This window comes from Macrotis lagotis, chromosome 1 (assembly GCF_037893015.1).
Source record: "Macrotis lagotis isolate mMagLag1 chromosome 1, bilby.v1.9.chrom.fasta, whole genome shotgun sequence".
NCBI lineage: Eukaryota > Metazoa > Chordata > Mammalia > Peramelemorphia > Peramelidae > Macrotis > Macrotis lagotis.
In genome coordinates this window covers 924958982-924986829 of record NC_133658.1, presented here as the reverse complement: position 1 = coordinate 924986829, position 27848 = coordinate 924958982, and the positions used below count along the sequence as shown (strand labels likewise).

The 27848-nt window shown below is 44.2% G+C and overlaps 1 protein-coding gene across 2 annotated transcripts; it reads right to left on the bottom strand.

The window, feature by feature from the left end:
- Positions 1-1929: 1929 nt before the first annotated feature.
- LOC141510028 (T-cell-interacting, activating receptor on myeloid cells protein 1-like) lies at positions 1930-7558 on the bottom strand. 2 transcript variants are annotated; one of them, XM_074219997.1, is made up of 7 exons: positions 7105-7558; positions 6813-6848; positions 6547-6608; positions 6336-6453; positions 3503-3799; positions 3096-3125; positions 1930-2550 (listed from the first exon to the last, which is right to left on the bottom strand). In XM_074219997.1, the coding sequence occupies exons 1-7, from the start codon at positions 7136-7138 to the stop codon at positions 2441-2443; spliced, it is 687 nt and encodes a 228-aa protein (XP_074076098.1). In that variant the 5' UTR covers positions 7139-7558; the 3' UTR covers positions 1930-2440. The 2 variants fall into 2 exon arrangements, with proteins under 2 accessions (XP_074076098.1, XP_074076097.1); XM_074219996.1 differs by having other exon boundaries at positions 6336-6608.
- Between the last annotated feature and the right edge of the window lie 20290 nt (positions 7559-27848).

Sequence of the window (27848 nt, the reverse complement as noted above, 5' to 3'; positions counted from 1 at the left end):
TATTCCTGGTCCCCAGAGCAAGGCAGAGACAGTAGCCATTGGCTCATGTGGCTAAAGGTCGTACATAATGCTTGAGAATGACTCTGAGCCCAAGACCCTTTCTCTCCCTGAGACAATATCTCAGAGATCCATGGCTGGGTCCTGTGAAGCCAAGAGTCAGGGAGCCTAGAGGACATTTGGGTCATTGGGGTGGGGGAAACAGAAAGTTGTTACCTGTGCTACCTGAGAGGTGATGGGCACCTGGACCTGAATCTCAGTTTGGGCATCCTAGGAAAGGAATGGGCTGGCAAGCTGCTCACAGTGGGAAGTAAGAACAGATGGCTCACCCGCTATTTCACCCCTCCTTTTCATTTGGTCGGAGGTACAGTAGGAAGCCAGGGGATGAGAGGAACAGGGCCATGCCTCCATCTTCCCTAGAACCCTTCCAGCATTCATGCCTTGATCAGATTTGGTGAGACCACCAGAGTAATATGTGACTCTTCATGCAGTGGGGGAACTTTGTACTTCTGAAGTCCTGAATTTCCCAAGGACCTGAATTCTCTGAGCACCCTTCTGGTATCAGAATGGAGTGGATGGACTTAATCCACTAGATTGTGTAGGTCAAGGATTTGGGGAACTTCCACTGTTTTAACAACCTTGACTCAGACAATAAAACAGTTCTAACATTTTCAATTTCTTCAGTCTCATTGCCTTTTCTCCACTGGTCCATCCATACTCAAGGGATGAGGTGGTCCTTCTCCTGGCCAAAATCCCACCAAAGGAAGGAAGGAAGGAAGGAAGGAAGGAAGGAAGGAAGGAAGGAAGGAAGGAAAGCAGTGGGAGGAGTTTGAGACTGCTCAAGAAGGCCTCCAATTGGAAGGAAGGAAGGACTGCAAGAGTGGACATCCATCAAGGTTTGGATTTGTAGTATGGGCATGAGTTCAGAAGTGATGAACTTATTCTGGGAGGGGTATTAGGAATCCTTGACTTGAAAGCAGATTTTTCTCTCCACTCTCCTTAATTCTGCCAAGGGAGCCACCATTCTGGCAGTAACTTCTCCATGATTCTTGCCTCCTCTCTCTCCTTTGGTCCGGTTGCCATTTCTGCTTGCACAGCACCCTCTGCCATATGTCACCTCGTTCTTTACAGGGTCACCTCCTACACAAGAAGCTCATTATTTCTATCCTGGACTACAGCAATGGCCTTTAACTGGGAATCTGCCTCTCCTTTCCCTCCCAACATCTTCAGGGCTACTAAAGGGACTGACATGAAGTGGACATTGAACAACATCCTCTGTCACACTGTTACTGAGTTTTACAACATATTAGTGGGAATGACCTTGAGTAAGTCACTTTCTTTCCCTCTGTCTCAATTTCCTCATCTGCAAAATGAAGATAATACTATTCATTCTACATGCATTTAGGGGCTTATGGTGAAGGCAGGTATTTGTTCTTAGTGTAACTGGAAACCTTTTCACATTTTTAGGAGGACTGGAGATAGCAGTGAGACAGACATTGGATGGAAAGGCAGCAATAATCTCAAGTATGGTTCTAAAGAGGACTCAAACAAAATAATGGAAGAATGTGTTTGGACAAGGGTGGTGGTTAGAGGCATAACACAATGTGCTTAGAAAAGAAGTACCTGTGATTGGCTTTGGGGGCAGTCTATCCTCCATGCCTAAGATTTATCTACTCTCTGACTCTATGGAATGAGGACCCTTGATGCCTGAAAGTGAGCATTCTAAGAGATGTGGCTCCCAGGAGGAAGCCCACCTAACTCCTGGCAGTGCCTTGAGACAAGATCCAGATGAGAGGAGGAAGGAAATAAGTATTATTTAGTGTTGATGATATGCTATATGTTGGTTCCAAATAGCATCTCATGGGATCCTCACTGAGAGAGGTAGGTGCTGTTTTTATTCCCATTTTACAACTGAGAAAACTGAGGCGGAGATCATACAGGGTCACAGATAATAAATCTCTGAATCAGGATTTGAACTCATATTTTCCTGACTCCAGGTTCAGTGTTCTACCCATTTTACCATCTGGATGTCTCTAAGTTAGATGACCTACCATAGTTGGAACTGTGTTCTATACCATGTCAAACAGTGAAGAAAATAGAACCTGAAGCTTCCTGTAATTCTCCAGAACACAGTCATGTGGGGGGATAGTTTCTCTCTATTTGCTAGTAGATGCTGTAAAAACTTCAGATACAGGTGGAAACATGGGCAGCCAATGTAATGGTCTAAGGAGAACTAGAAAACACACATTGTTAGGGTACCAGAAGTCAGCAGAGGTGGTGGGGCATCTGGAACAAAAAGGGAGTTGGTGTGGATGTCTTTTCTACTGCCAAGTTGGTAGACTCATTCCCTAGAGGCCGGATCACCTGGGGTCATTTGATTTGGACACTGCTTTCCTTCCTGGCTGGCCCCTGTCTTCTGGCAGAGCTTCCCCAGTGCTGCTTCTCAGGACCCTCTTTGGCTGTTCCAGGCCTCTGCCAGCAGGACTCCCAGGACAAGGAGGACCAGCCCTGCCAGGGTGAGGCTGATGATATTGTTCATTGTGTAGTCTGAGACTAAGGACAAGGAAAGAGACCGGAAAGGATGGGGGAGTTTCCAAGTATCACCCAAATGTCAACCCAAGCCTCCAGCATGGTGATTAGCTACGATCCTCAATCTGAGACTGTCCCACAATCTGTGTGGCAAACATAGTTCTATATTCTGAGCAGTTCTTGAAAAAATTTTCCTTCTATTTCTGTCTCAATTAGTGTTGATCCAGTTTCTGTTTGGAGATTTTCATCCACTAGGGCAGCAAGGGGGCTCAGTATATAGACTGTGGGATTGGTGTCAGAAAGAACTGAATCTGTATGATCTTGGGCAAGTCACCTAACTTCTATTTGCCGTGGCTTTTCCGACTTTAAAATGGTGATAATAATATCACCTACCACCCAAGGGAGATGCCCCGATAAGCAAAAATCTCCAAACAGAAACTACTCCCCCATGTATCCCTCCCAACCACCATCATCATCCTCCAACAGCCTAGAATGAGGGCTGCTCTAGAACCCAGGGAGATGAGGAGACAAGGCCTCCTGTTTCTGGAATGTCTGCCTCTCGTTCTTACCTTCTCTCTGAGGAGGTGTAGTCTCTTGACCTGAAAACCAATGATAGAGATTTGGGGGTCACAGAGAATGGCGGGGGTTTCTGAGGTTAAATCCATACACCCTCATCTCCAACCTGTAGGCAGCTAGGGGGCTCAGGATGTAGTGTTAGGAAGATCTGAATTCAAATCCAGCCTCAGTCACTTACTAGTTGTGGAATCATGGGCAAGTCTTTCCAAATTACAAAATGGGCATAAGAAGAGCACCATCCCACAACCTACCCAGGGTTGTTGTGAGAATAAAAAGAGACATTATGTGTAAGCCTGGTAAGCACTCTAGAAATGTCAATTATTATCATTGTCAGGATTATCTATGGTCCCCCAAATGTGGGGGAAAGGGAAATAGATGTGATAGATGTGTCTCTTCTCACCTGTCACCTCCAAACTTAAGACAGCACTGGGAAAAGATGCTTTCATCTTAGTAATCTGCGAGTAAATACAGCTGTAGTTCCCAGCATCCTCAGCCTTCACAGATGGGAGAGTGAAGATGACCCTCATCCCCACCAAGCTCTGCTGCTGTAAGGGCGCTGGCACCCCATCCTTCAGTAGAAAGAATGTCAAATCTTTAATGTGACGTGCTGATACCAACTGGCACACAAGGATCACTGTTGCCCCTACAGCTACCATGGAGCCTGGTTGTACTTCAAACTTTGGTTTAGAGAAGGATCCTGGGAGAGCAAAGGATCATAATGAGAAAATAGATCTGAGAAGAACTGAGAGCCTGGATACTCAGCTGGGAGGCCCCCTCCCAGCCCACCATTTCTTCCATTTACCTTCTTCCATTCTATAGACCCAACAAAAATTTTCTCGTCACTCTTCACCCGCAGCATTTCTCTTGTCTCTGTTCAAAGGCCACTCCATGTTTGACTCATAGTGGCTCTAACTGCCTTGAAAATCCAGCTCAAGCTCCCCCCCCCAATATAATAGCAGTCCCCAGGGCTTCTTCTCTCCTCTTCAAGTTATTTTATATTCATTGATGCATTTTTCAATTTATTTTTTTGTGAATTGTTTCTTGTCTTTCCCTAATGAATTAGAAGCACTTTGATGACTGGGATGTTTCATTCGTGTCCACAGAACTAAAAATAGTGTTTGGCAAACACAAAAATAAAAATATGCTCATTAAATATTGAATTTATGTAGACTCATTAAAAAACACCCAAGCTGTATATATATTAGAATTATGTAGTTCATTTCTTTCACTATTTTGTGTCTGGAAATTTTCTCATTTTTGGTGATAATTAAGTTCAGAATTTTTAAAAATTAGTTAAAATTCACACTTTAATAATATGAAGAAAAACAGGAGAAATCAGGAGAAGGAAGGTCAAAAGTGGGAAAAATAAAAGTAAAGACCCTATCTCACATGAAGAGATAGTCCATCACTCACTCAATAATCTCTAATCTCTTCCTGTCTGCTGGCAGGTTTCCTGAGGTCTAAAAATATGGCCATATCACCCCAGTTCTGAAAAAACCCTCACTTGATCTAACCATCTCCCATAGCTACCATCTGATAGCTCTCCTTCCTTTCTTGGGTCAACTCTATAGCGAATTTCTCAACTTCCTCTCCTCTCACTCTCCTGAAGTCTCCTCAATGTGGCCTTCAGCTCATCATTCCACTAAAATGACTCTCTCTCTAAAGCTACCAATGTTCTATTAATTACAAAGCTAACAGCCTATTCCTTATCCACGTCGATTCCTCAATTGGATTTAATCCTGTTGATTCCTCTAAGGTTTTGGACCACCACTCTCACCTGCTTCTCCTTCTGTATCTCTGATCATTCCTCACTGATCTTTTCTGGACCCTTATTCAGGCCACATCATTAAAAATAAATGACTCCAAGGCTCTATGTCTTGTCTGCCTCTGTAGGGGGTAGAAGGAGTGGTGGGTGGGGGCACCCCTTGGTAAAGACATGTCTTTTCCCATCTTTCTGCCTATAGACTACACTCAACAAACACGTATTAAGTTCTTTCTGAACGTAAGCTTCATGGTCATAGCTGGGGGTTAAAAGCACATGGTTTGAGTAGGGCCTGTTCCTGACAAGATACAGGCCATCCACCCTAGTACTATACTGCACCCCCTTCTGGGTCTTTGCCTACCTTCTCCCCTACTCTTGTTTCTGGGCGCCTTGCAAATTCTAGCTTCTCAATGGGGTCCTAGAGTCTGTTCCTCTTAAGTGTCCTCCAACGGGTCATGCCCACAGTCGTCTCCATCTCTCTTCTTTTTCATAGCCATATACCCAGAACTGCGGTCTACAGTCTTAAACACTTCACAGACTCACCTCCTACTCCCGGCTCAGTTCCCATGGCTACAGTTGCTCTCTCCCAGGTTGCCACTTGCATCTCCCCTAAACTCATCTATCCCTCATTTTAGAGGGCACCAACACTTTCCCATCACCCAGTCTCACAATCTCAGAGTTATCCCTGATTCTTGGCTAGACCTATACTTTATTTCTGCCCTAAAAGTCTTCTGACAGTCACCCAATACAATTAGACTAGAGACAGTTCCACTTCGCTCTGGTATTGTTCTGGGGCCCTATTTCACCTCTGCTGGCCTGGCATAGTGAAGCTGGGTCCAGTCAGGTTCTAGATTTCTTCTCACTGGTTGCCCTGATGGCACAGATGCACTATCCTGTTCTAACCTGAGTTATGAATCCACAATAAAATCAATACTGGCATTTCTCCTGGATGGAATATGTTTGTCAACTCCCTTCTCATCTTTGTAATTTTCAAACCAAATGTCCATTGCTGAGCCCCAATGCCCTCCATGTGTTGTCTCCTCCTACAGCAATATGTGAGGTCCTGGTGGACAGGGATGATCTTGGATGCCTCATTTTTATCCTATTTTCTGCAAAGGATTTAGAAAATGATAAGAGTGTCCAGGACTCCGTGAGAATGGGGACAAGAAAAACTCTGCTTCCCTTGCAGGATGAGAGAGTCCAGAGACCAAGATAGGGGCAGCCCTGCATCTATGGGGATAGGAGGGGATAAAGCCACATCTCAGGGAGAGCTTTGGATCTCAGTCATGAGACACAACTTCCTCTCCATGTCAGATAAAAAGGTCAAGGACATGGGGGGGAGGGGCTTTTGAGGAAGCCAGGGTCTGTGCGGCTCTGAGGGGGAAATGCCATCTCAAAGAGGGCCCTGGGACTGATTAGTCAGGATCAGCCTCTGCCCACCAGAGCCAGGTCTTCCTGGGCTCCTCCTTACCTGTCACCACCACCAGCACAGGAGCACTGAACTCTGACCAGTCGGGTCCTTGCCTGTAGCGGCAGCTGTAGTTGCCTGCATCTTCAAAAGATTTAATTTCATGGTGGATCACAGCATCCTGTTTGGATTCATTCCTCTGGATTATGAGTTTTTCTTCTTTATAAATCTGAACACTCTTGTTTCCCCATGGTCCCTGGCACCAGAAGTTTACCTTTGTTCCTGGGAGGACCACAGAGCTGGGCAGAACTGTCATGGAGGGTCTGGGGAGAGTTCCTGTAGGGGCATAAGAGCCTAGATTTCTTTCAGCCCTGCCCTCCCTCCACTGTTCCTCTCCCAATGAGAGTCTCCCCCTCCAGTCCAAAAAAAAAGGCCCCCACAAAGGCTTCTTCCCTCACCCCCTCTCCATAATTGACTGCCTTGGAGGCTCTCTGTACCGAACTGGAAGGTAGACAGAACCACATTGGGGGTAGCACTCACCATCTGGTGTTGACATCTTCTGGCTCAGACACAGCCCTGAAGGAGAGATTCTGATTTCAGGGGATCCTGGCCCCATCTCCATCACTCTATAATTATGTCTCTGTGCCCCAATTCCCTCCCAAATAATTCATTCTGGATTAAAGTACAAAACAAGGGAAGGTCCCATGGCTCTGCTCCATCTAGGCAACTTCTCCCAGTCTTAGTGTTCCCATATGTCCCCTGTGGTCTCTTCCCAAAGATTTTCTCAGACTCTTTCTTCCCCTCCAGCTCAGCCAAGGGCCCTGACACTTACCAAGGCACAGCAGAGAGGTGACTGTGGGGAACATGGCGACCCCTCAGCTGCCTGGCTTGGTCTGGCCAAAGTCTCATGAAGAAAAGAGAAAAAGAAATTAAGGCTGCCTCTGGATTTGTGGTCCAAACCACAGGATTTGACTACAATTGTCAGTCACACCCACAACTCCAGAGGTCACAAGCTGTCTAACAATCCTGGTGAGATGGAGGAACATTTCCCTTCTGGGAACCTGCTCTGGACTTTCTCTTGATGCATCCAAGCCTCCTTCCTATCTCCTTATCCTTGCCACTCTGTTCCTTTTTCTCTTCTCCTCTCCTACTGTACTAGAAGAATTCGTTCTCCCCTTTTTCCTGGCCTGCCTTGTCCTCCCTTTGTGGCCCCCTCACTCTTCTCAGAGGTAGATGCTGACAGAGGGAGTGTTGAGGAGCAGAGCAGGGCAAGACCCCAGGGCTCTTATCCACTGGACCACCCAGCTCTTATTAGTTTGACTCTCCTCCCTGTTGTCTTTTCAATCTTCTTACAACTTACTTCCCTATCTCACCAGTTCCAGATGGTAGATTGTGAACTCTGGGGTTGAGTTGCTTTGGTAACAGGAACCACTAGGGTCTCTAGGTGGTGTAGTTGGTAGCACACCAGCCCTGACGTCAGAAAGACCTTCATTCAAATCCTGCCGCAGACCTTGTCACTAACTTAGCTGAGTGACCCTGGGCAAATCCCTTAACCCCAACTGGCTTATCCCAAACCCCCAAACAAACAACAACAGCAGCCAAAACCAAGCCAGTAAGCACTGAGATTCATTGAGTGCATGTGTGGGCAAGGAGACATGGCCAGATCTGTACTCTAGGACAATCCTGTTAGATGCTGAATGATGGGTTGGAAGTGGGAAGAGGCTGGATACAGGGAGACCCACCAGAGGCTGTTGTGGTAGTGCAAGCATGACAGGCTGGTGCTCTGCAGTGTATTCAGGTATTAAGATCACCAATCAAACAGAGATATTGCAGAGGTACAATTGCATAGTTTAAATGGACATTCCTTGATAGCATATTGATTAAGGGTGGGAGGCTGAGAGAGAATGAGGAGTCGCGTATGACTCCTAGATGGGAATCTGAGGTTCCCTTTAATATGGGGACATTAAAAGAGTTGGGAAAGGTTTAGGGGAAGACACAATGGGTTCTATTTTGAACATTTTGAATTTAATATGTTTCCTGAATATCCAGCTCAACATGTGTGAATGGCAGTTGACTAAGTGAGATTAGAGGTCAGCAGAGACACAGGAGAAGGAAATGTAGACTTGGGAATCATAGGCATAGAAGCCTTTCCTCCATCCTCTACCAGTTTCACCTGGGTCCCATAGGCACCATGAGCAATAACCTTCTTTGCCCTTCTCCCACCCCGACTGAATTAGTTTGTGTCCACTGGCAGAGACATGACCTAATGACCCAGATCCCAAGGATTCTGGCTCATGTTTAAATGAATGGACAGTTTATCCACCCCAATGGCATCACTGCACACTGAAGAAATAATCATACCCACAAGTGAGCTGCATAGGAGGTGTATTTGCTTCTTTTGGATCTGAGTTAGACTATATTTCCTGATCCCAAGACACAGGCTTTGGTCATGTCTCTGGCATTGCCTCTTCTCTGATAGAAGGTATTAAGGCAGTCTGATTCCCCTTGTGATGATAGCTCTGGGTCATATCACCCTTCTAGACTGCGAGTTTCCTGAGGGCAGGCACAAGATCTTGTCTAAACTTGTCTCAGGGACCTGCATGCAGTAAATGATAAATAAAGGGCTGCAAATAATTACAAGTTTATTACACATAAGGAATAAGTGCCAGATAAACATTTGCAAGACACACACAGTATCTGTTAAATAAAGGCTTGTGAATTGCTGCATTGGTGCTCCTCTCCCAGCATGTCAGGACCTTGAGAACAGGAAATTCAACCCAATTGATTTATTCACTAGTGCCAGGCTGGTGGGGCATAGGGTGTGTTCAAGGTATGGTTCAACCTCTGGTATGAGGTCTGCTGAGCACTTTTTATGACTGCCACCTAATTCTCACCTGTGGTTCCAAGAACCTGTAGTATCCATGGTGGCCACATTCTGGTAAACAATTTTGGCAGGTGGGCTAAGTCAGGTTGAGGATACCCAAGAGAATCTCAATCTCATTGGCGAATTGGCAGGGATGACTACCCCAAGCATGTGAATTCTTCCACTGGTCGAACACTTTTTTCAAATGACCATGAAGTCAGCTGAAGCAGGCTTTGTGAATCACTCAGAGCTTGGTTAGACATCAAAAACATCGAAGTCATCCACCACATCTAGAGCCATCAGCCGTTGTCTTCCCTTTGTCTTCCCATTGCATCATGACGACTTTGAAAGAGAGAGTGAGGCTGAAGCCTTCCTGCTACCCTGCCTCACTTCAGCCCAATTCATCAAAATCCAAATTCAATGAAAAGCTATCACCAAGGGACTTTTCCATTCCTATGGTACTTGTGATGACAGGCAAGTGATGAGAAGCAGGTGCTGTAGTCACATAGGGTTAGTTCCTCATTGAAAGCAGTAGGGGGATTTGGTAGCCTCCTGGATGTCTGAACAGCCCTCTTCAGGATCACACTGCTCACCTCCTGGTGTGAGGAAGGGACTAGAAAAGATGTCCTAAAAATTGTCTGCTTACCCAAACCTGACAGATGGAGATCCCACCCTATGGTCAAAACAGAAAAAAATGTACAAAGCTTCTGCAAAGAAGATCCTACTCACCATGGGTTCATAGAATGTGTGCATACTCAGAGATAACATGAGATCCAATAGACCGGAAAGACAAACAGCTGTTATTGCAAGAGAGCTCAGCAGGTATCACATCCAAATAGCAGCCCTGAGTGAAAGAAGACTGGTAAGTCAAAGCCAGTTTACTTAAGTTGGATCTGGATATGTGTTTTTCTGGAATGGTTGCAGTGAACTTCAATACCATGAAGCTGGGGTAGGTTTTGCAATCAAAACAAATCAAGTCAACACACTTGAATGCCTATCAAAAGTTGGGAATGATGGACCCATGACAATGAGATTGCCACTTGCAGGAAAACACCATGCCACCATCATCAGTACCTATTCCCCCCACCATGATGAACTGTGGTGGTCAAAGAAAATTTTTATGAAGACCTGGAGACTCTTATCATTAATGTACTAAATGAGGACCAGTCTATAATTCTGAGTGACTTTAATGTTAGAATAAATCAGGATACCAGACATGGCAGGGAGTCCTTGGGAGGAATGGAGTTGGAAACAGCAATAGTAGTGGTCACCTACTACTGAAGACTTGTGCATCTCATGACCTTCCTGGATGCACCCTTGCAACAAACACTAGCATCTAATAGACTATGTGATTATAATGCAAAGAGCCATGTGAGAAGAAAAAAGGAAGGATGCTAAGAGTGACAAAGGCAATGTGTGGTGTTTAATTGATCTCAGATTCCTACTTTCCAAGTTAAGTGTTCACATTCAATCAGCACCACCCTATCCATATGTGGAACCATTGATTACAGGAAATAGAGAAGTTTTGAGGACTGTGGACCAGTTCACTGACTTTGTCAGTGTCCTTTCCAGGGAGGTACACATTGATAATGAGGTTGACACATACATTGCCAGAGCTAGCTCAGTATTTGGGAGGCTCCTAAAGAAAGTGAGAGAGAGAGAGAGAGAGAGAGAGAGAGAGAGAGAGAGAGAGAGAGAGGAGGTATTAGATTGCCAAACTGACTGAAGTGAGGCAGAGTAGTAGAAAGGCTTCAGCCTCACTCTCTCTTTCAAAGTCATCATGATGTGGGCAGCTAGGTGGTCTAGTGGATAGAGCACTGGCCCTGGAGTCAGGAGTACCTGAGTTCAAATCCAGCCTCAGACACTTAATAATTACCTAGCTGTGTGGCCTTGGGCAAGCCACTTAACTCCATTTGCCTTGCAAAACGCCAAAAAAAAAACAACCCCAAAACAAAAAACCAAAACAAAATATCTTATGCAATTGTACTCCCAGGTACAACAGGAGGAACAACCCTGCCAGGTTTATGCAGATAATCTTTCCCATGGTGTAATCTGAGGCTGAGGACAAGGAAGGAGACTGGGAGGGATGAGGAATTATGGCTTCTCTAGAATCCAGAGAGATAAGGAGAAAAGCTCTTCTGCCTCTGCTACTCTTTCTCTCCTTCTTACCTTTTCTTTGAGGAGATATATTTTCTTTATCTGAAAACCACTTATAGAGATGATGAGTCACAGGGAAAGATTGGGGGATTTCTGAGTCAAATTCCTACACCCTCCTCTCTATTCATCAGGCAACTAGAGAGTTCAGGGTATAGAGTGTTAGGAAGACCTGAGTTCAAATGCAGCCTCAGTAACTTACTAACTTTGTAATCTTGGACAAGTCACTTAACTTCTCTTTACCTCAGTTTTTCTAACTATAAAATGGAGATAAAAATAGCTCCTTTACCCCCCCCCCCCTTGGGAACACAGGTGAGACATTCTTTCTTTTTGTTTTTTTGCAAGACAATGGGGGTTAAGTGACTTGCCCAAGGCCACACAGCTAGGTAATTATTAAATATCTGAGACCGGATTTGAACCCAGGTACTCCTGACTCCAGGGCCAGTGCTCTATCCACTGCACCACCTAGCTGCCAGAGACATTATTTCTAAAGCACTAAGTACCTTGCCCAATAGGCTCTATATAAATGTTAGCTATCAACATAGTCATGATTATCTCCATAACCCAAATCTGGAGAAAAGGTGAGATGTTTTTTCTGGTTGTTTCCTTTCATCTGACCTCCAACTTTAGGACCTCACTGAGATCTCTTCTTGTCCTCATTCAGTGCTATAGTACCTAGCATCCTCAGCCTTCTCAGAAGGGAGAGTGAAGTTGGCCGCCTTCCCCTCTGGGTACTGCTGCTGTAAGGGAGTTGGCACCCCAGCAGAAAGAATGTCAATTCTTGAATACCATTTATAAATATGAGATGGCAGACAAGGGTCACTGTCTCCCCTGTGGTTGTACTTGTAACCACGGTTTAGAGAAGAGTCCTGGGGAAGAAAAGGATCATAATGAAAAAAGATATCTGAGAAGGAATGACTGGGGCCAAGCTGTGACTCCCTCTCCCAGTCTACCAGGCTTTCCTTACTCCTTTTTATTCTTTACCCTACCCAAAGGAACCTCGGCACTCCCAAGGGATCCCCTGTCTTCTTCAGCAGATCTTCCCCTCCAGCATCTCCATTCACTAATCTTTACTCTGTTCTTACGGTTTGTTTGCTTCACTGGTGCCTATAAATATGACCAATCTCTCTATTTTCAAAATACCCTCACTTAATCTAACCATCTCCCATAGTTATCATCCTCTCTTTCTCCTTGTTTTCTTGGGTAAATTCCATGAGAAGACCATCTATGTCAATTCATCTACCTCCTCTCCTCTCACTCTCTTCTGAACTCTCTGCAGTCTGACTTGCACCTCATCATTCCACTAAAACTACTCTTTACAAAGCTGCCAAATCTAATAGCCCAAGCATTTAAAATTTTCTTCTCCTTTAGACTCTGTTGTCTCTAAGCTTTTGGATCTCCACTATCTCCTGTTCTCTTTCTATCTCTGTGACCATTCCTGTCTCATCTTTCTGGCTCCTTGTTCACCCCCCCCCCCATAACCATGGCTGTTCCTAAGGCTCCATGTGTTTTTCAACCTTTGTGGGGCATATGGGGAGAGGTAGTGGGTAGGAGCTCCCTTTTAATAAAAAAAAAGTGTCTTCTCTCCTATTTTCCTGCCTTTGTTTTGGACCAGATCCATCAAATATGCATTAAATTCTTTCTGTGATACAAGGACATTCTTAAGATCTCAAGAGATCTTGAATTGATTGTGCACATGGGAGGCAATGGCATACCTTCTTCAAAGAAGGTGTTGTGCTCTATAGGCAAAGCATAATTGAAGTAATTCAAAAGAAGTGAGATGTGGGGGGGGGGGGCTAGGTGGCACAGTGATAAAACACCAGCCCTGGAGTCAGGAGAACCTGGGTTCAAATCTGGTCTCAGCCACTTGATAATGACCTAGCTGTGTGGCCTTGGGCAAGCCACTTAACCCCATTTGCCTTGCAAAAAGCCTAAAAGAAAAAAATTAGTGAGATGTGCAATTTAGAGAATCATTGATCTGATTATCACAGTTGAACACACTGTAACTTGCATCTAACATAGTGATGTCATTTTGGTCCTCTTAGAGAAAGAACAACAACCAACCATTAACAAGCCAATGAAGTCCTTTCTGTTCATCAAAAATCACCACCCTGCACGACTACACTGTTTTATTTAATTTTATTGAAATTGATTTTTTATTCTCATTTTGTACAAATGTTTTTTTTACATTAATAAAATATTCTTGTTTACAAGTAAACAAAATACCCCTCCCCCCATGAATATAGATGGACTCGCTTGGGCGAAAAAAGTAAAGGGGAGAGAAAAAAATTAAAATAAAAAAAATAATAGTAATAATTGTAGGTGTGGCCAGGTGGCGCAATGGACAAAGCTCCAGCCCTGGGGCCATGAGCACCATATCCAGCCCCATACACCCAACAATCACCCAGCCATGTGACATGCAAGCCACCTGATCCCCACTGCCCTGCAAAAACCAATAAGAAGAAAAAAAAAGACCCAAAATAAAATAAAATAGTAACAATAGTAGGGGTGGCTGGGTGGCAGACAGAGCATTGGCCCTTGAGCCAGGAGCACCCGGGTCCAAATCCGGCCTCAGACACCCAAAGACCACCCTGCTATGCAGCCCCAGGCAGGCCACCCAGCCCCATTTGCCCTGCACCCTCCCCCAAATAATAATAATAATAAAAAATGTGCTTCAGTCTTCCTTCCAACACCAACACCAACAATTCTGTCACGGGTGGATCACATTCTTTATGATAAGTCCATCACAAAAGTTACTTCCATATTTTTCCAACATTGCCACTGCTGATTGCAACTCCCTCCTTTCTTATGTCTCCACTACCATGTACTATATTTTCTCTCTCTTTTCACTCTGACTCTAATGTAGGGTCGCTGAGTGGCTCAGCAGACAGATCCCTGGTCCTGGGGCCAAGAAGCCCTGAGCCCCCATACCTGGCCCTATGGTCCTGGACAGGCCTTCCAATCCCAACCCCCTGCAAGAAGTAAAAAAGAAAATGTGTTATATCTGACCGCTCTCCCCCCATGGTCCATCCTCTCCTCCTTTATTCACATCCCCACCCCTTCCCCCTGCTCCCCCCCTCCTTATTACTCCAGTTGTCTATACCCCATTGAGTATATTTGCTGTTTCCTCTCCTAGCCATCTCTGATGAGAGCAAAGGTTCCCTCATTCCCCCTTCCCTCCCCCCCTTCCATATCATTGCAATAGCTCATTGTAATAAAAAAAAATCTTATTATGTGAAATATCTTGGACTATTCCCCCTCTCCTTTTCCGTTCTCCCATTCCATTTCCCATTTTTCTATTGACTCCATTTTTACCCCATATTTTATCTTCAAATTCAGCTTTCTCCTGTGCTTCAACTATAAAAGCTCCCTCTACCTGCTCTATTAACTGAGAAGGTTCATATGAATATTATTAGTATCATTTTTCTATACATGCAGTTCATCCTCATTAAGTCCCTCATATTTCCCCCTTCTCCTCCAATCTCCATGCTTCACCTGAGTCCTGTATCTGAAGATCAAACCTTCTGTTCAGCTCTGGCCATTCCAAAAGGAACATTTGAAATTTCCCTGGTTCATTGAAAGTCCATCTTTTTCCCTAGAAGAGGACATTCAGCCTTGCTGGGTAGTTCATTCTCGGCTGCATTCTAAACTCTTTTGCCTTCCGGTATATTGTATTCCAAGCCCTATGAGCTTCCAATGTAGCTGCTGCTAAGTCCTGTGTGATCCTGACTGCAGCTCCATTATATTTGAACTGTGTCCTTCTGGCTGCTTGTAATATTTTCTCTTTGACTTGGGAGTTCTGGAACTTGGCTATAATATTCCTAGAGGTTGTTTTTTTGGGATCTCTTTCTTGGGGGGATCGGTGGATTCTCTCCATTTCTATTTTGCCCTCTGCTTCTAGAATATCAGGGCAATTTTCCTGTAGTAATTCTTTGAAAATGATGTCAAGGCTCTTTTCCTGATCATGACTTTCAGGTATTCTAATAATTTAAAAATTATCTTTCCTAAGTCTGTTTTCCATATCAGTTGTTTCTTTCAATGAGATATTTCACATTTTCTTCTAATTTTTCATTTTTTTGGTTTTGAAGTATTGATTCCTGATTTCTGGTAAATTCATCAATCGCCCTGAATTCTATTCTTTGTCTGAAGGATTTGTTCTCTTCAGAGAGTTTTCTTATCTCTTTTTCCATCTGGCCAATTTTGCTTTTTAAAGCATTCTTCTCCTCAATAACTTTTTGACCTGTTTTATCCATTTGACCTAAGCTGGTTTTTAGCATGCTATTTTCTTCAGCATTTTTTTGGATTTCCTTGACTAAGCTGCTGACTTCATTTTCATGTTTTTCCTGCATCTCTCTCCTTTCTTTTCCCAGTTTTTCTTTCAACTCCCTCATTTGATTTTCAAAGTCTTTTTTGAGCTCTGTCATAGCCTGAGCCCAATTTCTGTTTTTTTCTTGGAGTCTTTAGATGCAGGAGCTTGTGCTTCCTCATATTCAGACTGAGTATTTTCATCCTTCTTGGGCTCATTTGCAAAATATTTCTCAATAGTCTTCCTTTTGTTTCTCTACTTGCTCATTTTCCCAGCCTGGGCCTGGTTTTGGGGTGCTTCCTGAGCTTTTGGGACACTCCCACAAGGGTCTCAGTGTGTGAGGTTCTGTCCTCCCTCCTGGTCTGTGAATGACCATAAGCGCTCCCCTCTGCCACGGGGCTGAGGTGGGGGGGGGGGGTCCCTGCTGTTCTATGGGGGGCCTAGACTGGAATCAGAATCTGAATGTGGTCAGAGCCCCAAAGTCCTGTTCCAGAGGCAGAGGACAGAACTTGGCAGTCTCTCTTCACTCCCCTCCCTTAGCTCAATGGGCTCATGCCCTGAGGGCTCCTGCTTACCAGCTCCACCTGATTCTGTTTCAGTATCTGGGCTGCAGAAAGACCAAGCTGCTCGCTGTGTGCCCTGAGGGCTGGGCTCCACATGCTCACTCTGGCAGAGGTCCCCCGTTGTTCCCCCACTTTGTGCCCAGTGCTCCCCAGAGTGCAGCTCAGGAGACACCCCGCTGCTGTGAGCCACGGCTTCCAGCGCCCTGGGGCTGCCTCCAGGAGGCTGAAGTTCTTTCGCTCTGGCAGGCCACCGGTCTGGTGGGCCACCCCTCTGACCCGGGGAGCAGAGCCTTTCTGCCCTTTTCCAGGTTACCTTGAGTAGGAGAACTGCCTCACTGGGTCCCTCTGTGGGTTCTGTCTCTCGAAAGTTTAGTTAGAGTCCTTAGCTTATGGGTTTTATCAGAGAGCTCATAAGACTGGATCCCTTCTTGTCACCATCTTGGCTCCGCCCCCTGACCTTCCACTACTACACTGTTGATGGAGCTGTGAACTCATCCAACCTTTCTGGAGAACAATTTGGAATTATGCCCAAAGGGCAGCAAAAATGTGCATCCCCTTTGACCCAGCAATACCACTACTGGGCCTATACCCTGAAGAGATGATGAAAAAGGGTAAAAACATCACTTGCATAAAAAATATTCATAGCAGCCCTTCTTGTGGTGACAAAGAATTGGAAATTAAGAAAAAGTCCTTCAATTGGGGAATGGCTTAGCAAACTGTGATATATGTATGTCATGGAACATTATTGTTCTATTAGAAACCAGGAGGGATGGGAATTCAGGGAACCCTGGAAGGATGATGAACTGATGCTGAGCGAGATGAGCAGAACCAGAAAAACACTGTACACCCTAAGAGCAACATGAGAACGATGTTCAACCTTGATGGACTTGCTCATTCCATCAGTGCAACAATCAGGGACAATTTGAGGCTGTCTGCAATGGAGAATGCCACCTGTATCCAGATAAAGAGCGATGGAGTTTGAACAAAGTTCAAGAACTATTTCCTTTAATTTAGAAAAAAAAAACCCAGATATCTTATTGTCTGATCTTGTTATCTCTAAGACTTTTTGTTTCTTCCTTAAGGATCTGAATTCTTTCTCATCACACTCAGTTTGGATTAATGTACGACATGGAAACAAAGTAAAGACTGACAGATGGCTTTCTTGGGGGGGGGGAAGATTGGGGGAAAATTGTAAAACCAAAAACTCAAATAAAATCTTTAATAAAAAAAATAAATAATAGAATCACCGTCGTGGTTCAGGGTTGAAAGCACAAGGTTTGAGTCAGACATATTTCCTGATAAAATCCAGACTGTACCCCAAAGAACCATACTTCAAAACCAGACTGGGTCATCGCCTACCTTCTCCTCCACTCTTGCTATTTGCCTCCCTGCTAAGGCTAACTTCTCAATGGGGACCTTGATTCTGTTCCTCTTTTGTCTTCTCCAAGGGCTTATGCCCACCACCATCTCCTTCCCTCATTAGGACTATGACAAAAGCCTCCTTCTAGACTTTCCACTTTCAGACTCTCTACTCTCCAATTTATCTTCACACAGCTGTCTGATGGCAATTTTTAAGGCCTAGCTCTGATAAATTCTTCCACTCAGGAAGCTTCAGTCCTTCCCCATTGCCTTTATGATGAAACACAAATTCCTCCGTTTGGAAATAAAAGCCATCCAAAATCCATCCTGAATCTATTTTTTGGGGCTAACTTCACATTGCTACTATCCCTTCCACATTTTGCAGCCTCATTTCAATTCCTCCTATACCATATTCCATTTTTTCCTGCAAATTGATGGACAAGAGAGTGAAGAATGGAAAGAACTGAGAAGAAACTAAGGAGAAATCCATTATGATTGATGGAGATTCTATGCAAAGATGAAAAATAGTGTAAGGTGGGCTGGAAAAACGGGGGTGGAGACAGTGGTCTCCAAGAAACTGTTGACTGAGACCAAAACTTGGAACTGAAATAACTTTTGAAAAATGTTTCATTAAGTCATCCAGCAGAAGGAGAACTGAAAAGGGGATGGCCCACTCTTACTGAGTGTTTGTGACTCACACATTTTATAGGTTTCAAAGGAATTAGGATGCAGTAGCTGAATCTCTAACATGACATGTGGGTTACTTCAGGTGGAGCAACAGGAGAAAACACTCTACATTCTTTGCATGGGTTTCTGATCAGTATAACCTTGGGCCATAATTAAGCAGTAATCAATTAAGCAACATTAAATAAATAACATTTAATTAGAAGGGTCCAAAAGTATTACTGGGATGTCTCGAAAAGAGGGTTTCCCTCCCACGCTGAAGATTCTCAGACAGACAGCAAGACCTTTTGCTCATTATATGGTAGTAGAAATTTCTTTAGGAGTAGGGGATGGATGAGATGGTGGTTGTGGTCCCTTTAATTCTGAGAGTCAACTGAGCCTTCCCTTTTACTTATCATCATGGGTGTATTTCACAGCCTGAGAAAATCTAGGAATTAATGGGTCCTCCTGACCAATTCTATAGCTAGAGAAGCTAGAGTAGAATTTTGTTTTGCTTTATGCACTAGTGATTTTGTTTTGCCCTAGTGATGGGGTCTTGTTTCTAAAAGATTTCTGCTTAGAGGTCTTTCTGCATCCTTGAATTTTCCAATCTCTAACTATGCCTACTTTTGTCTCCAAAAAGAAACAAGTAGAAACCAAGATAAGGGTTGGATAGCAGATCTGTCAATGTATTGTCTTATGTAGAGACTCGTAGGTGGAAGGAAGCTCACCCCTACTCACTTTGGTACTGACAACTAGCCACCAAATCTCCCTGAGACTCTGAGAGAGGAGTTTTGGGGAGTGAGTTCTGCCTGTGTGGTCAAAACTATGGTGCACCCATCATTCTGGGTGGGGGGACCCAAACCTGCAGATGTGAGGAAAAGTTTGGGAGTCTGAGTCAGGGGGAGACAGAAGGATAGAGACACAGTGATGGACAGACAGGAAGACAGACATCTGCTTCCAGAACTCAGTTGGGGCTCACTGAGTCCACCTCTTCTAAGCTTCCTGAAGCTAGTCTAGCAACAAACTCCATTCCTTCAAACTGAATTATCTTCCTGTCTCTACTTCCCTCTTCTTCTCAGTCTGTTGAGCAGTGAGAACCTCATTTGCTCTGTGGTAGCCCCACTCCATTCTCTAGAAACTCAGGATGTCCCCGAGGTCATCTTAGAGAGCTTCCCCTCTTACTGTGCCTCTCTGCCTCCACCATCAGCCCTGCCTTCACCATGAAGAACATTCCCTTTGTAAACTCAAACTGGGCATGAATTTCAAGTTTCTTGATCATTTGTGGGAAGGAACCAAAATAATAAAGCAGAACTTAGAAAACGGCAGTAACTCCAAGTGACTGAGGTTAGAGAGATTTTCTTAGAGCCATTCAGTTCAAGGGAGGTGTCTGGCAGTACTCTGGCAAAAGGGTCAGAGTTATTTTGGGCTGAGGAGAAATGGGAAGCATGGCAATAGTGATGATAGCCGCCCCCCCCCCCCAGCTTTTCATTGCGCAATTTCCTGCTAAGATATTGTGGGCCTGCTTTGAGGGAGCCCATGGGGAAAGGTTCTTTCCACCACATCCTGTGGCTGATCCCAGAGACTGCTGCTTCTTTTCCCTTCAGAGGAACCTGGGCCAAGAGACTCTCACACTCGCCTCACAGCTTGGCCATAGTGAGCTCCAGGGCTGGAGTCTCTCTTGCTACTACTTCACCCATGTAATGGCCATTTAACAGTGGTTGTCCTCTGAGAGTCCATCCTTGGCATTCCCCTTTTCTTGAAAAATACTCTCACGTCCAGCAGCTCCTAGGAGTTCAGCTGTCATCTCTAGACAGATGAGCCGCAGCCCTAGACAGCTATTCTTACTTTCTCCTCAATAGAGTCCCACATTGCCAAGTGCCATTTGAGTATCTGGACATGGAGATCCCCTAGGCATCTCGAACGGAAGGCGTCCAAAATAGACTTTGTCACCTTCTTTCCTCCAAACTTTTAAAGAAAGCCTTAGGTACAAAGCACTGGAGATGGAGATAGAAAAATAAGTCGGTCCTTACTCTTCCCAAGTTCCCATTCCAATGGGAGAGACAACACCTCATCTTCAAGTCAAAGGATACCGGGCAGTGTCTCAGAGGAGGATAGAGCCTTTCCTTTCAGAATCATTTCCACGGATCAAATTCTATGGGTTTCTGCCCTAGGTCAAGGCCGATACTTTGTGAATCAAAGTAAACAGGGGAAAGTTTTGTCTTTGTCTTTCTTGTACTTTGCCTGAGGGAGAAAGGGAAAAACCCTTCACTCCTTTCCATTCTTTGTTGTGTCTTTGGTGTATGGAAACCTTCCTTTTCCTAGAGATCAGGGAGGGAAGTGGGTACATTAGGGAGGGAGAAAACTCTGAGAATTTTCTTTTGTTTTCTAGAGTTATTTGTTAAAAATTTATTTACTTAATTTGTTAAAATTGCAGCAGCCCAAGCGGGGTGCGTCTGAATGAGTGGGAGCAGTGGGAAGAGAAACATGGAGTAAAATGCTCCCCAAAAGACAGGGGAACAGAGCCAAGATATCTGTAGCAATTACTATTTTTAAATATTTCTTTTTATTTGCAAGAAAAAGACCTGGAAGTTGTAGCTTATATCTGAGATGGAAGCCTCTTTGTCAAAAAGGAGCATTGCTTTTCTTTTTAATTGATATTTTATTTTTCTAATTACATGTTATCATCCATATGCAGAGGCATATTTTTTAGGTACATGATTTCCTTCCTCCCTCCCTTCCCACCCCCTTCCCCTCAGCAATGAACAGTATTGTACATACATATTAATATTTAACATGGTTATAGATTATAATTCTTCATACTGAAAGTAACTAATATGTAAGATATTTATCCAAAATATGTATGTATAATGCTAACCTGACTTTTTTTGCCACTGAGAGGAGGGGTGTGGGAAGGGAGGGTGGAAGGAAATTTTGTAACTTAAGAATATACATTTGCATATGGATGAATATATATATATATATAAATTTAAAATTAAAAAACAAAAAATATATTTTCAGATTAGTCATCTTTGGTATGAGAAATTTGAATCCTAATTCTGCCCAAGGCAAAAAAGAAAGAAACCCATGAGATAGGAAAAAAATACATAAGAGAAATTAAAAAAAAGTGAATGTTATGTTCATTCAAATTCTGTTTTTTGTTTCGTCTTGTTTTATTTTGTTTTTCTTTCTCTGGATGGGGATAGCATTGTCCATAGCCATTCTCCCAGGGTTGTCCTAGCTGTCTGAACTGCTGGGAGGAGCTCATCCACCAAGGTTGATCATCTCACAATATTGTAGGTTGTTTTTTTAGGTTGTTGGTTTTTTTTTGTTTTTTTTTTTTGCTAGGCAAACAGGGTTAAGTGGCTTGCCCAAGGCCACACAGCTAGGTCATTATTAAATGTCTGAGACCCTGAGAACGGATTTGAACCCAGGTCCTCCTGACTCCAGGGCTGGTGCTTTATCCACTACGTCACCTAGCCGCCCCTATCTCACAATATTGTTGTTAGTGTGTACAACGTTCTCTGCTCCAAAAGGGAGCATTCCAAAGTGGTTACTGCCAGAGAAGAACCAATGCAGACTTGGTGCATATTGTGAGGTTTATGAGCATTATTGTAGCCTGCTTAAAGGTTAGCCTTCTTGGCCTTTGTGACAGAGAGGGACCTACCGAGTATCACCTGTGGCTCTAGTGTGCTCTGACTACTTCCAACTTCTTGGCTAGAGTTTTAATTTTGTGACCACATGAAAGAACCAAGATGGTATTGAAAGTTATGCTGACTCATTGCTCCCAGTCCTGCTCGTCAGGCAATATTGGGAGAGGAGCCACCCAGTCTGTCATTTTGTTTTACCTGCTAGTCATTGTGTAGTTAGTCACTCATTGTTAGTACCTGGTAAAATATCACATGTGTTCATGGTGGAACTACAATCTGGAGAGAAGGGAATCAGGCCTTGGGTATATAGTTTGGGGTCTTCCTTCCACATCAAGAGTAGCATTTGAACCTCAAAATTAATTCCTCTAAACTGATAATATTTAGAGTCTGTGATGTGATGCACTGGACCATTCCCTTTTGCTGATGTTGATTATGTGAATTGTTTTTATGTCATTTTGAAAGTTATCAAGAAAAGGTGACTCCATCTTGAAAGCCTTGTTGATCTCCAGTGATCAGCTATCGACACATTCCTGTTAATGCTTTCCTGCCTTGTACTTTTAATTAATTTTTAATTTCTTTCCCCAAGTTTAGCCTTGTTATTTTGGGTGAAAATCTGAACATAGAATTTTCCTTTTAACAAAGAAATCATTGGGCAGCTAGGTGGCGCAGTGGATAGGAATCAGGAGTACCTGAGAGTTCAAATCCGACCTCAGACACTTAATAATTGCCTAGCTGTGTTACCTTGGGCAAGTCACTCAACCCCATTGCCTTAAATAAATATTTTTAAAAAACCCGAAGAAATCATTTATGGCTCAATCACATATGAGATATGTCAAAAATGTTAACTTTGACTAGCCATTGTCCTTAATCCAGTCAATTTCTTAAGACATTGCACAGAGCAGTAAGGAAAAAGAGCCTTCATCGAATGACAGAACACTCTAAACATAAAGGTGCAAGAGGGATGGAATGGGAGAGGTTGTGTTCTGCCCACGTAGTTTTTGACCATGGGACTGCATGGACCTGTCTAGATATGACTCTCAGGTAAGCAAGTATAGATATCGCTAGACTTCTTTGCCTACCCATCTCCACAGGAAACTGAATTCTTTCAGGGAATAGAAACAGGACATTGGGGCTAGAGGCTGGCCATTTGGATTGTCTTGGGAAAGGGGGGAGTGCCAAGATGGAATTATATTTATCTTTTCCCCCTAAATATTATCAGTTTAGAGAAATTAATTTTGAGGTTCAAATGCTACTCTTGATGTGGAAGGAGGACCCCAAACTATATAACCAAGGCCTGATTCCCTTCTCTCCAGATTGTAGTTCCACCATGAACACATGTAGCAAATAACAGATAAACCCATTTATCCAAGCTAACAGCAACCAGAAATCAGAGAAGGTATATGTAGGAGAATATATACCATATAATCCAGAGAGGGAAAGAGCTCTAATTCTAGTCATGGGCTATCAGGGCAATGGAAAGAGAGGGAAGAAGGGGGGGGGGAGAGAGAGAGAGAGAGAGAGAGAGAGAGAGAGAGAGACACAGTCAGACACAGAGAGAGACAGAGAGACAGAAAGAAAGATAGAAAGAGACACAGAGAGAGACAGAGAGAGACAGAGATAGTGTGAGAGACAATATAAATGGAAGTGATTCGGTTTCCTGATCTGGTGTAAATTGACTGTCCCGGTTTCATCAGCATACAACAATGAGGTTGATACAATGGCTATGTAGACCTTTGGTGTGGTGGTCAGTCTAATACCTCTTCTCTTCCACACTTTATTTCACAACCTCCCAAATACTGAACTAGCTCTGGCCATGTGGGTGTCAATCTCATTATCAATGTGTGCCTCCCTGAAAAGGACACAGCTAGGGTAAATGAACTTATTCACAGTATTGTGTCTTGATCTCCACCTGGGATCTCCACCTGGTACAGTAATCAGGTCAGGGTTGGGTAAGCAGACAATTTTTAGGGCATATTTTCCAGCCCCTTTCTCACAGAAAGAGGTAAGCAGTGTAATCCTTAAAATGTTGCTCAGACACCCAGGGGGCTACCAAATCCCACTTCTGCTTTCAATGGGGAAAAGACCCTTTGGCATGGGGAGTCTGTGTAGGGTGGTGACTGCAGCTCGCAGTGTAATTGTACCTGCTGCTTCATCACTGCCTGTCACCACAGGATTTTGAACTGGGAATGGTAAAGTGGTATGGGTGACGTGTTTTGATTCGTGCATAAATTGGATTTAACTGAGACAGAATAGCACAAAGTCGTTGACCTCACTCTCTCTTCCAAAGTCATCACAGTCTAGTGACAGCACAGAGTCAAGACAACTGGTGAAAATTGCAGTAGATGACCTTGGGGTCTTCAATGTCTAACCAAGTTCTAAGTTCTCTACAACACTTGTTTCCATTGTCTTCATGGACATTGGAAGGAATTGTTCTCCCCCCCCCCCCGCCCCCATTCAACCATTGGAAGACATCTCCTGCTTGGGGTAGACAAGCATCTAATTCACCGACAGGTAGGAGACCCCTTCAAGTCTGATTTGGCCTATCTTCTGAAATAGTTCACCAGGGTGTGGACATTGTGCATGCTATGGCTTCTTGGAGCTACAGATGAGAGTAAGGGTGATTCAGGTGGACATTAAAGATGGAAAGCGGCCCTCACACCTAGGTACTAGTCTTCCTTGAACACATTCTATACCCCTGCCAATACTATATAAGTGGTACTAAGCCTCTCTCAGAGACCTCCATTGATGGAAGAGGGCAGAGTAGGAACTTAGTACTTCCTCAGGCAGCAGGTTCAAGCTTCATTGGTTTCTGTTTTTAGGACTGGAACTGAAAACCTCAGAGGTCAGTGGACCACATGTTCCCTCCTTTTCAGACCACAAAGGGCATTTTCTTTCACCCCAAAGTCTCTTCCACCCACTCTTGCTAATGGATATGTTATGGTATACAATGACTGGGACATAACCTGAAGACCCAGAGTCCCTGAATTCAGGCTTTACAGGAATGGAGAATTTATCCATTCCAATGGCATCTCTGAATATTGGTGAAATAGTCACACTCAGGGTGAGATGAATAGAGACCATGTTTGCCTATTTAGTACACTGAGTCACACTGTATAATTCCTGTTTCCAAATAAAGATCCAAAGACTCTGGCTTGGTGATCATCTCAGTTGTTTCCCCTTTGACTTTGAGAGGAGGAATCTGGACAGGCTGATTCCTGAGATGTCTTCCAACTCTAATGCCATTGCTCTGAGTCACATTGCCTTCCTAGGCTGTGTACTTCCTGGGGGCAGACACATGGTCCTGGCTAACTCTGATCTCTCTCAGCACCTCCCTCGGTGCTCTTTACACACACAGCAAGTGCTAAATAGTTTGTGAAGAGTTTTACTGAGCTCCCTCCCAAAATGTCAGGCCTTTGAAAACAGAAAATAGAAAATTTCATTCAGCTCATCATTCATTTACTCAGACCACACTAGTGCCAGGTTGATGCCATTCAGATGATAAGTGCAAGCAAGAAAGGTTCTTGGCACATTGGGGGAACTAGGGAAGTGATCCTCTTTATTTTGGTTTTCTTCTCTTCCAGGGATCTCATCCAAACCTCCCAGCTCTGTGGTGACCCCAGGGGAGAAGGTGACCATCCTGTGCCAAAATTTAAGTGAACAGTGGAGTGCCCCAGGCCACTTACAGTTCTAGAGCCAGTACAGGCCTGGGCCAGGTTCCTTCTCTTGTCTGGGAAGGCCTTAACAGTGGGAGTTGGATAAGGAGAATACAACCACAGCATCAGAGTCCAGTAGTATCCTGGAGCTGGTGGAGACAAGTGACAGAGACATCTGGGAATGACTCAGGGAGAGATGCAAACTCTAGTCCCAGGTCAGGGAATACAACCCCATCTTGGCTCTATCTCTGGGAGATCTCTCATTCTTAGGAAACTACAGGACTCAGATTGACTAGAGGAGATACCAAGGGATCTTTCATTCCCATTAGGAAGAAGACAGGGTCTGGATAGGGACTAAGCTTGGACTCTTGGAGAGGAGAAGATATCACTGTCCAGGGGTCCCAGAGATGGAGGTGAAGACAGGTGCTCTGGTTCTCAGTTGGAGAGGGAGGAGGCATCCATCAAGATCTGAGTTTGCAACATGGGGCTAAGTTCGGAAGTGATGAGTTTATTCAGGGAGGGGCATTACATGCTCTGGAGATGAAAGCAGGTTTACTTCCAACCTCCCTAGTTCTCCCAAGGAGACTACCATTCTGCCAGTCTCCCATGATCTCAGGATGGTTCTTGCCTCCTCTCTTTCCCTTGGCCCAGTTGCCATTTCTATCTGCATAGTGCCCTCTCCTGTGAATCTATTTCTTCACAGGGCCAACACCCCACAAGTCAGGGTCTCATCACTTCTTCCTGGACTATTATCAATTGTCTCTCTTTGCTCCCCCACACATATGGGACTGCTGAAGGGATTTTCCTTAAGTTTAGATTGGACAACATCTCCCCTCACACAATAAATTCTGTGGTTCTCTACCTTTGGCCTAAATTATTCATTATCTGAGTAACCTTGGGTAAATCATTTTCTTTCCCTGAGTCTCAGTTTGCTCATCTGTAAAATAAGGATAATACTATTCATCTTACATGTTTTAGGGGCTTATGTGAAGGCAGGATTTTATTACTAGTGTATCTGGAAATCTGTTCAGTTTTAGGAGCAGAGGCAGCAGTGAAAGCAGGCCTTGTGGGGAAGGCAGCAATAATCCATAGTATGGGTACAAAGGCTCTCCAACAGCATAATAGACCAATATGTTTGTATAAGAGTATCTGGTGGGGGATAGCTAGCACTGACTTTGGGGGGCAACCCATCCTCCTTTTGTTTTCTAGGGAATGAGGATCTGTGATATCTCAAAGATCATTCCAAGGTCAGTCCAAGAGACATGGCCTCTGGAAGGATGACCATCTAGCTCCATGGTAGCGCCTTGGGACAAGATCTAGATGACAGAAGAAAGAAAATAATTATCTATGTAGTGATGGTGATGTGTAAGTCACTGTGCTAAGCTCATTCCAAATATTATGTCATTGGATCCTCACAACAGGGCAGAGAGAGGTAGATCTTATTTTTATTCCTTTTGTATAATTGAGGAAACTGAGTCAGAAGTTACCTAGGGCCACACTGGGTTCAAATTTGAACTCATGTCATCTGTACTCCAGGCTCAGTGTTCTACACACTTGACCATCTAGATGTCTCTAGGCTAGATGACCCAACCTAGCTGGAACACTAGGTTTTATACTATTTCAAACAAGATATAGATCCTGAAGCTTCCTGAAATTCTCCAGAAGGCAGCCACATTGGGGATAGTTTCCTTTTATTCACTGGTAGATATTGTCAAAGTTTTTCTGGAACAGATGAGAACATGGGCAGCCAGTGTGTGGTGGGTTGGGGAGAACCAGGATGCATGCATGCATTGTTAGGGTGCTAGAAGCCAATCGGGAGTTGACACGGATGTTCCTTCTACCATGTTGGCAGATTTGGATCACCTGGGGTCATTTGACTTGGACCCTGCTTTCCTCCCTGGCTGACCCTTGTATTCTAGCATCCCTGGTGCTGCTTCTTGGGAGCCTCTTTGGTAGTGCCAGGCCTCCACCTGCAGGACCCCCAGGATGAGGGGGACCAACCCTGCCAGACTGAGGTGAATGATATTGCCCATGGTGTAGTCTGAGACTGAGGACAAGGAAGGAGACTGGTAGGGATGGGGACCTTTCCAAGGATTCCCCCAAATGTCAACCCAAGCCTAGCCCTGATAGGCAGACTCTACCCTCAGCCTGGGTCCATCATCTATGTGGTAGAGATCTCTCTTGTGGGTTGTTCTTGTCTGAATTTCCCTCTTATTTTTCTCCCAATTAGTGGTCATGCAGTTTCTCTTTAGAGAGTTTTACCCATCGGGGCAGCTTGGTGACTCAGGGTATAGAGTGGTATTAGAAAGACCCGAGTTCAAATCCATCTCGGTCACTTTACTAACTGTGTGATCTTAGGTCAGTA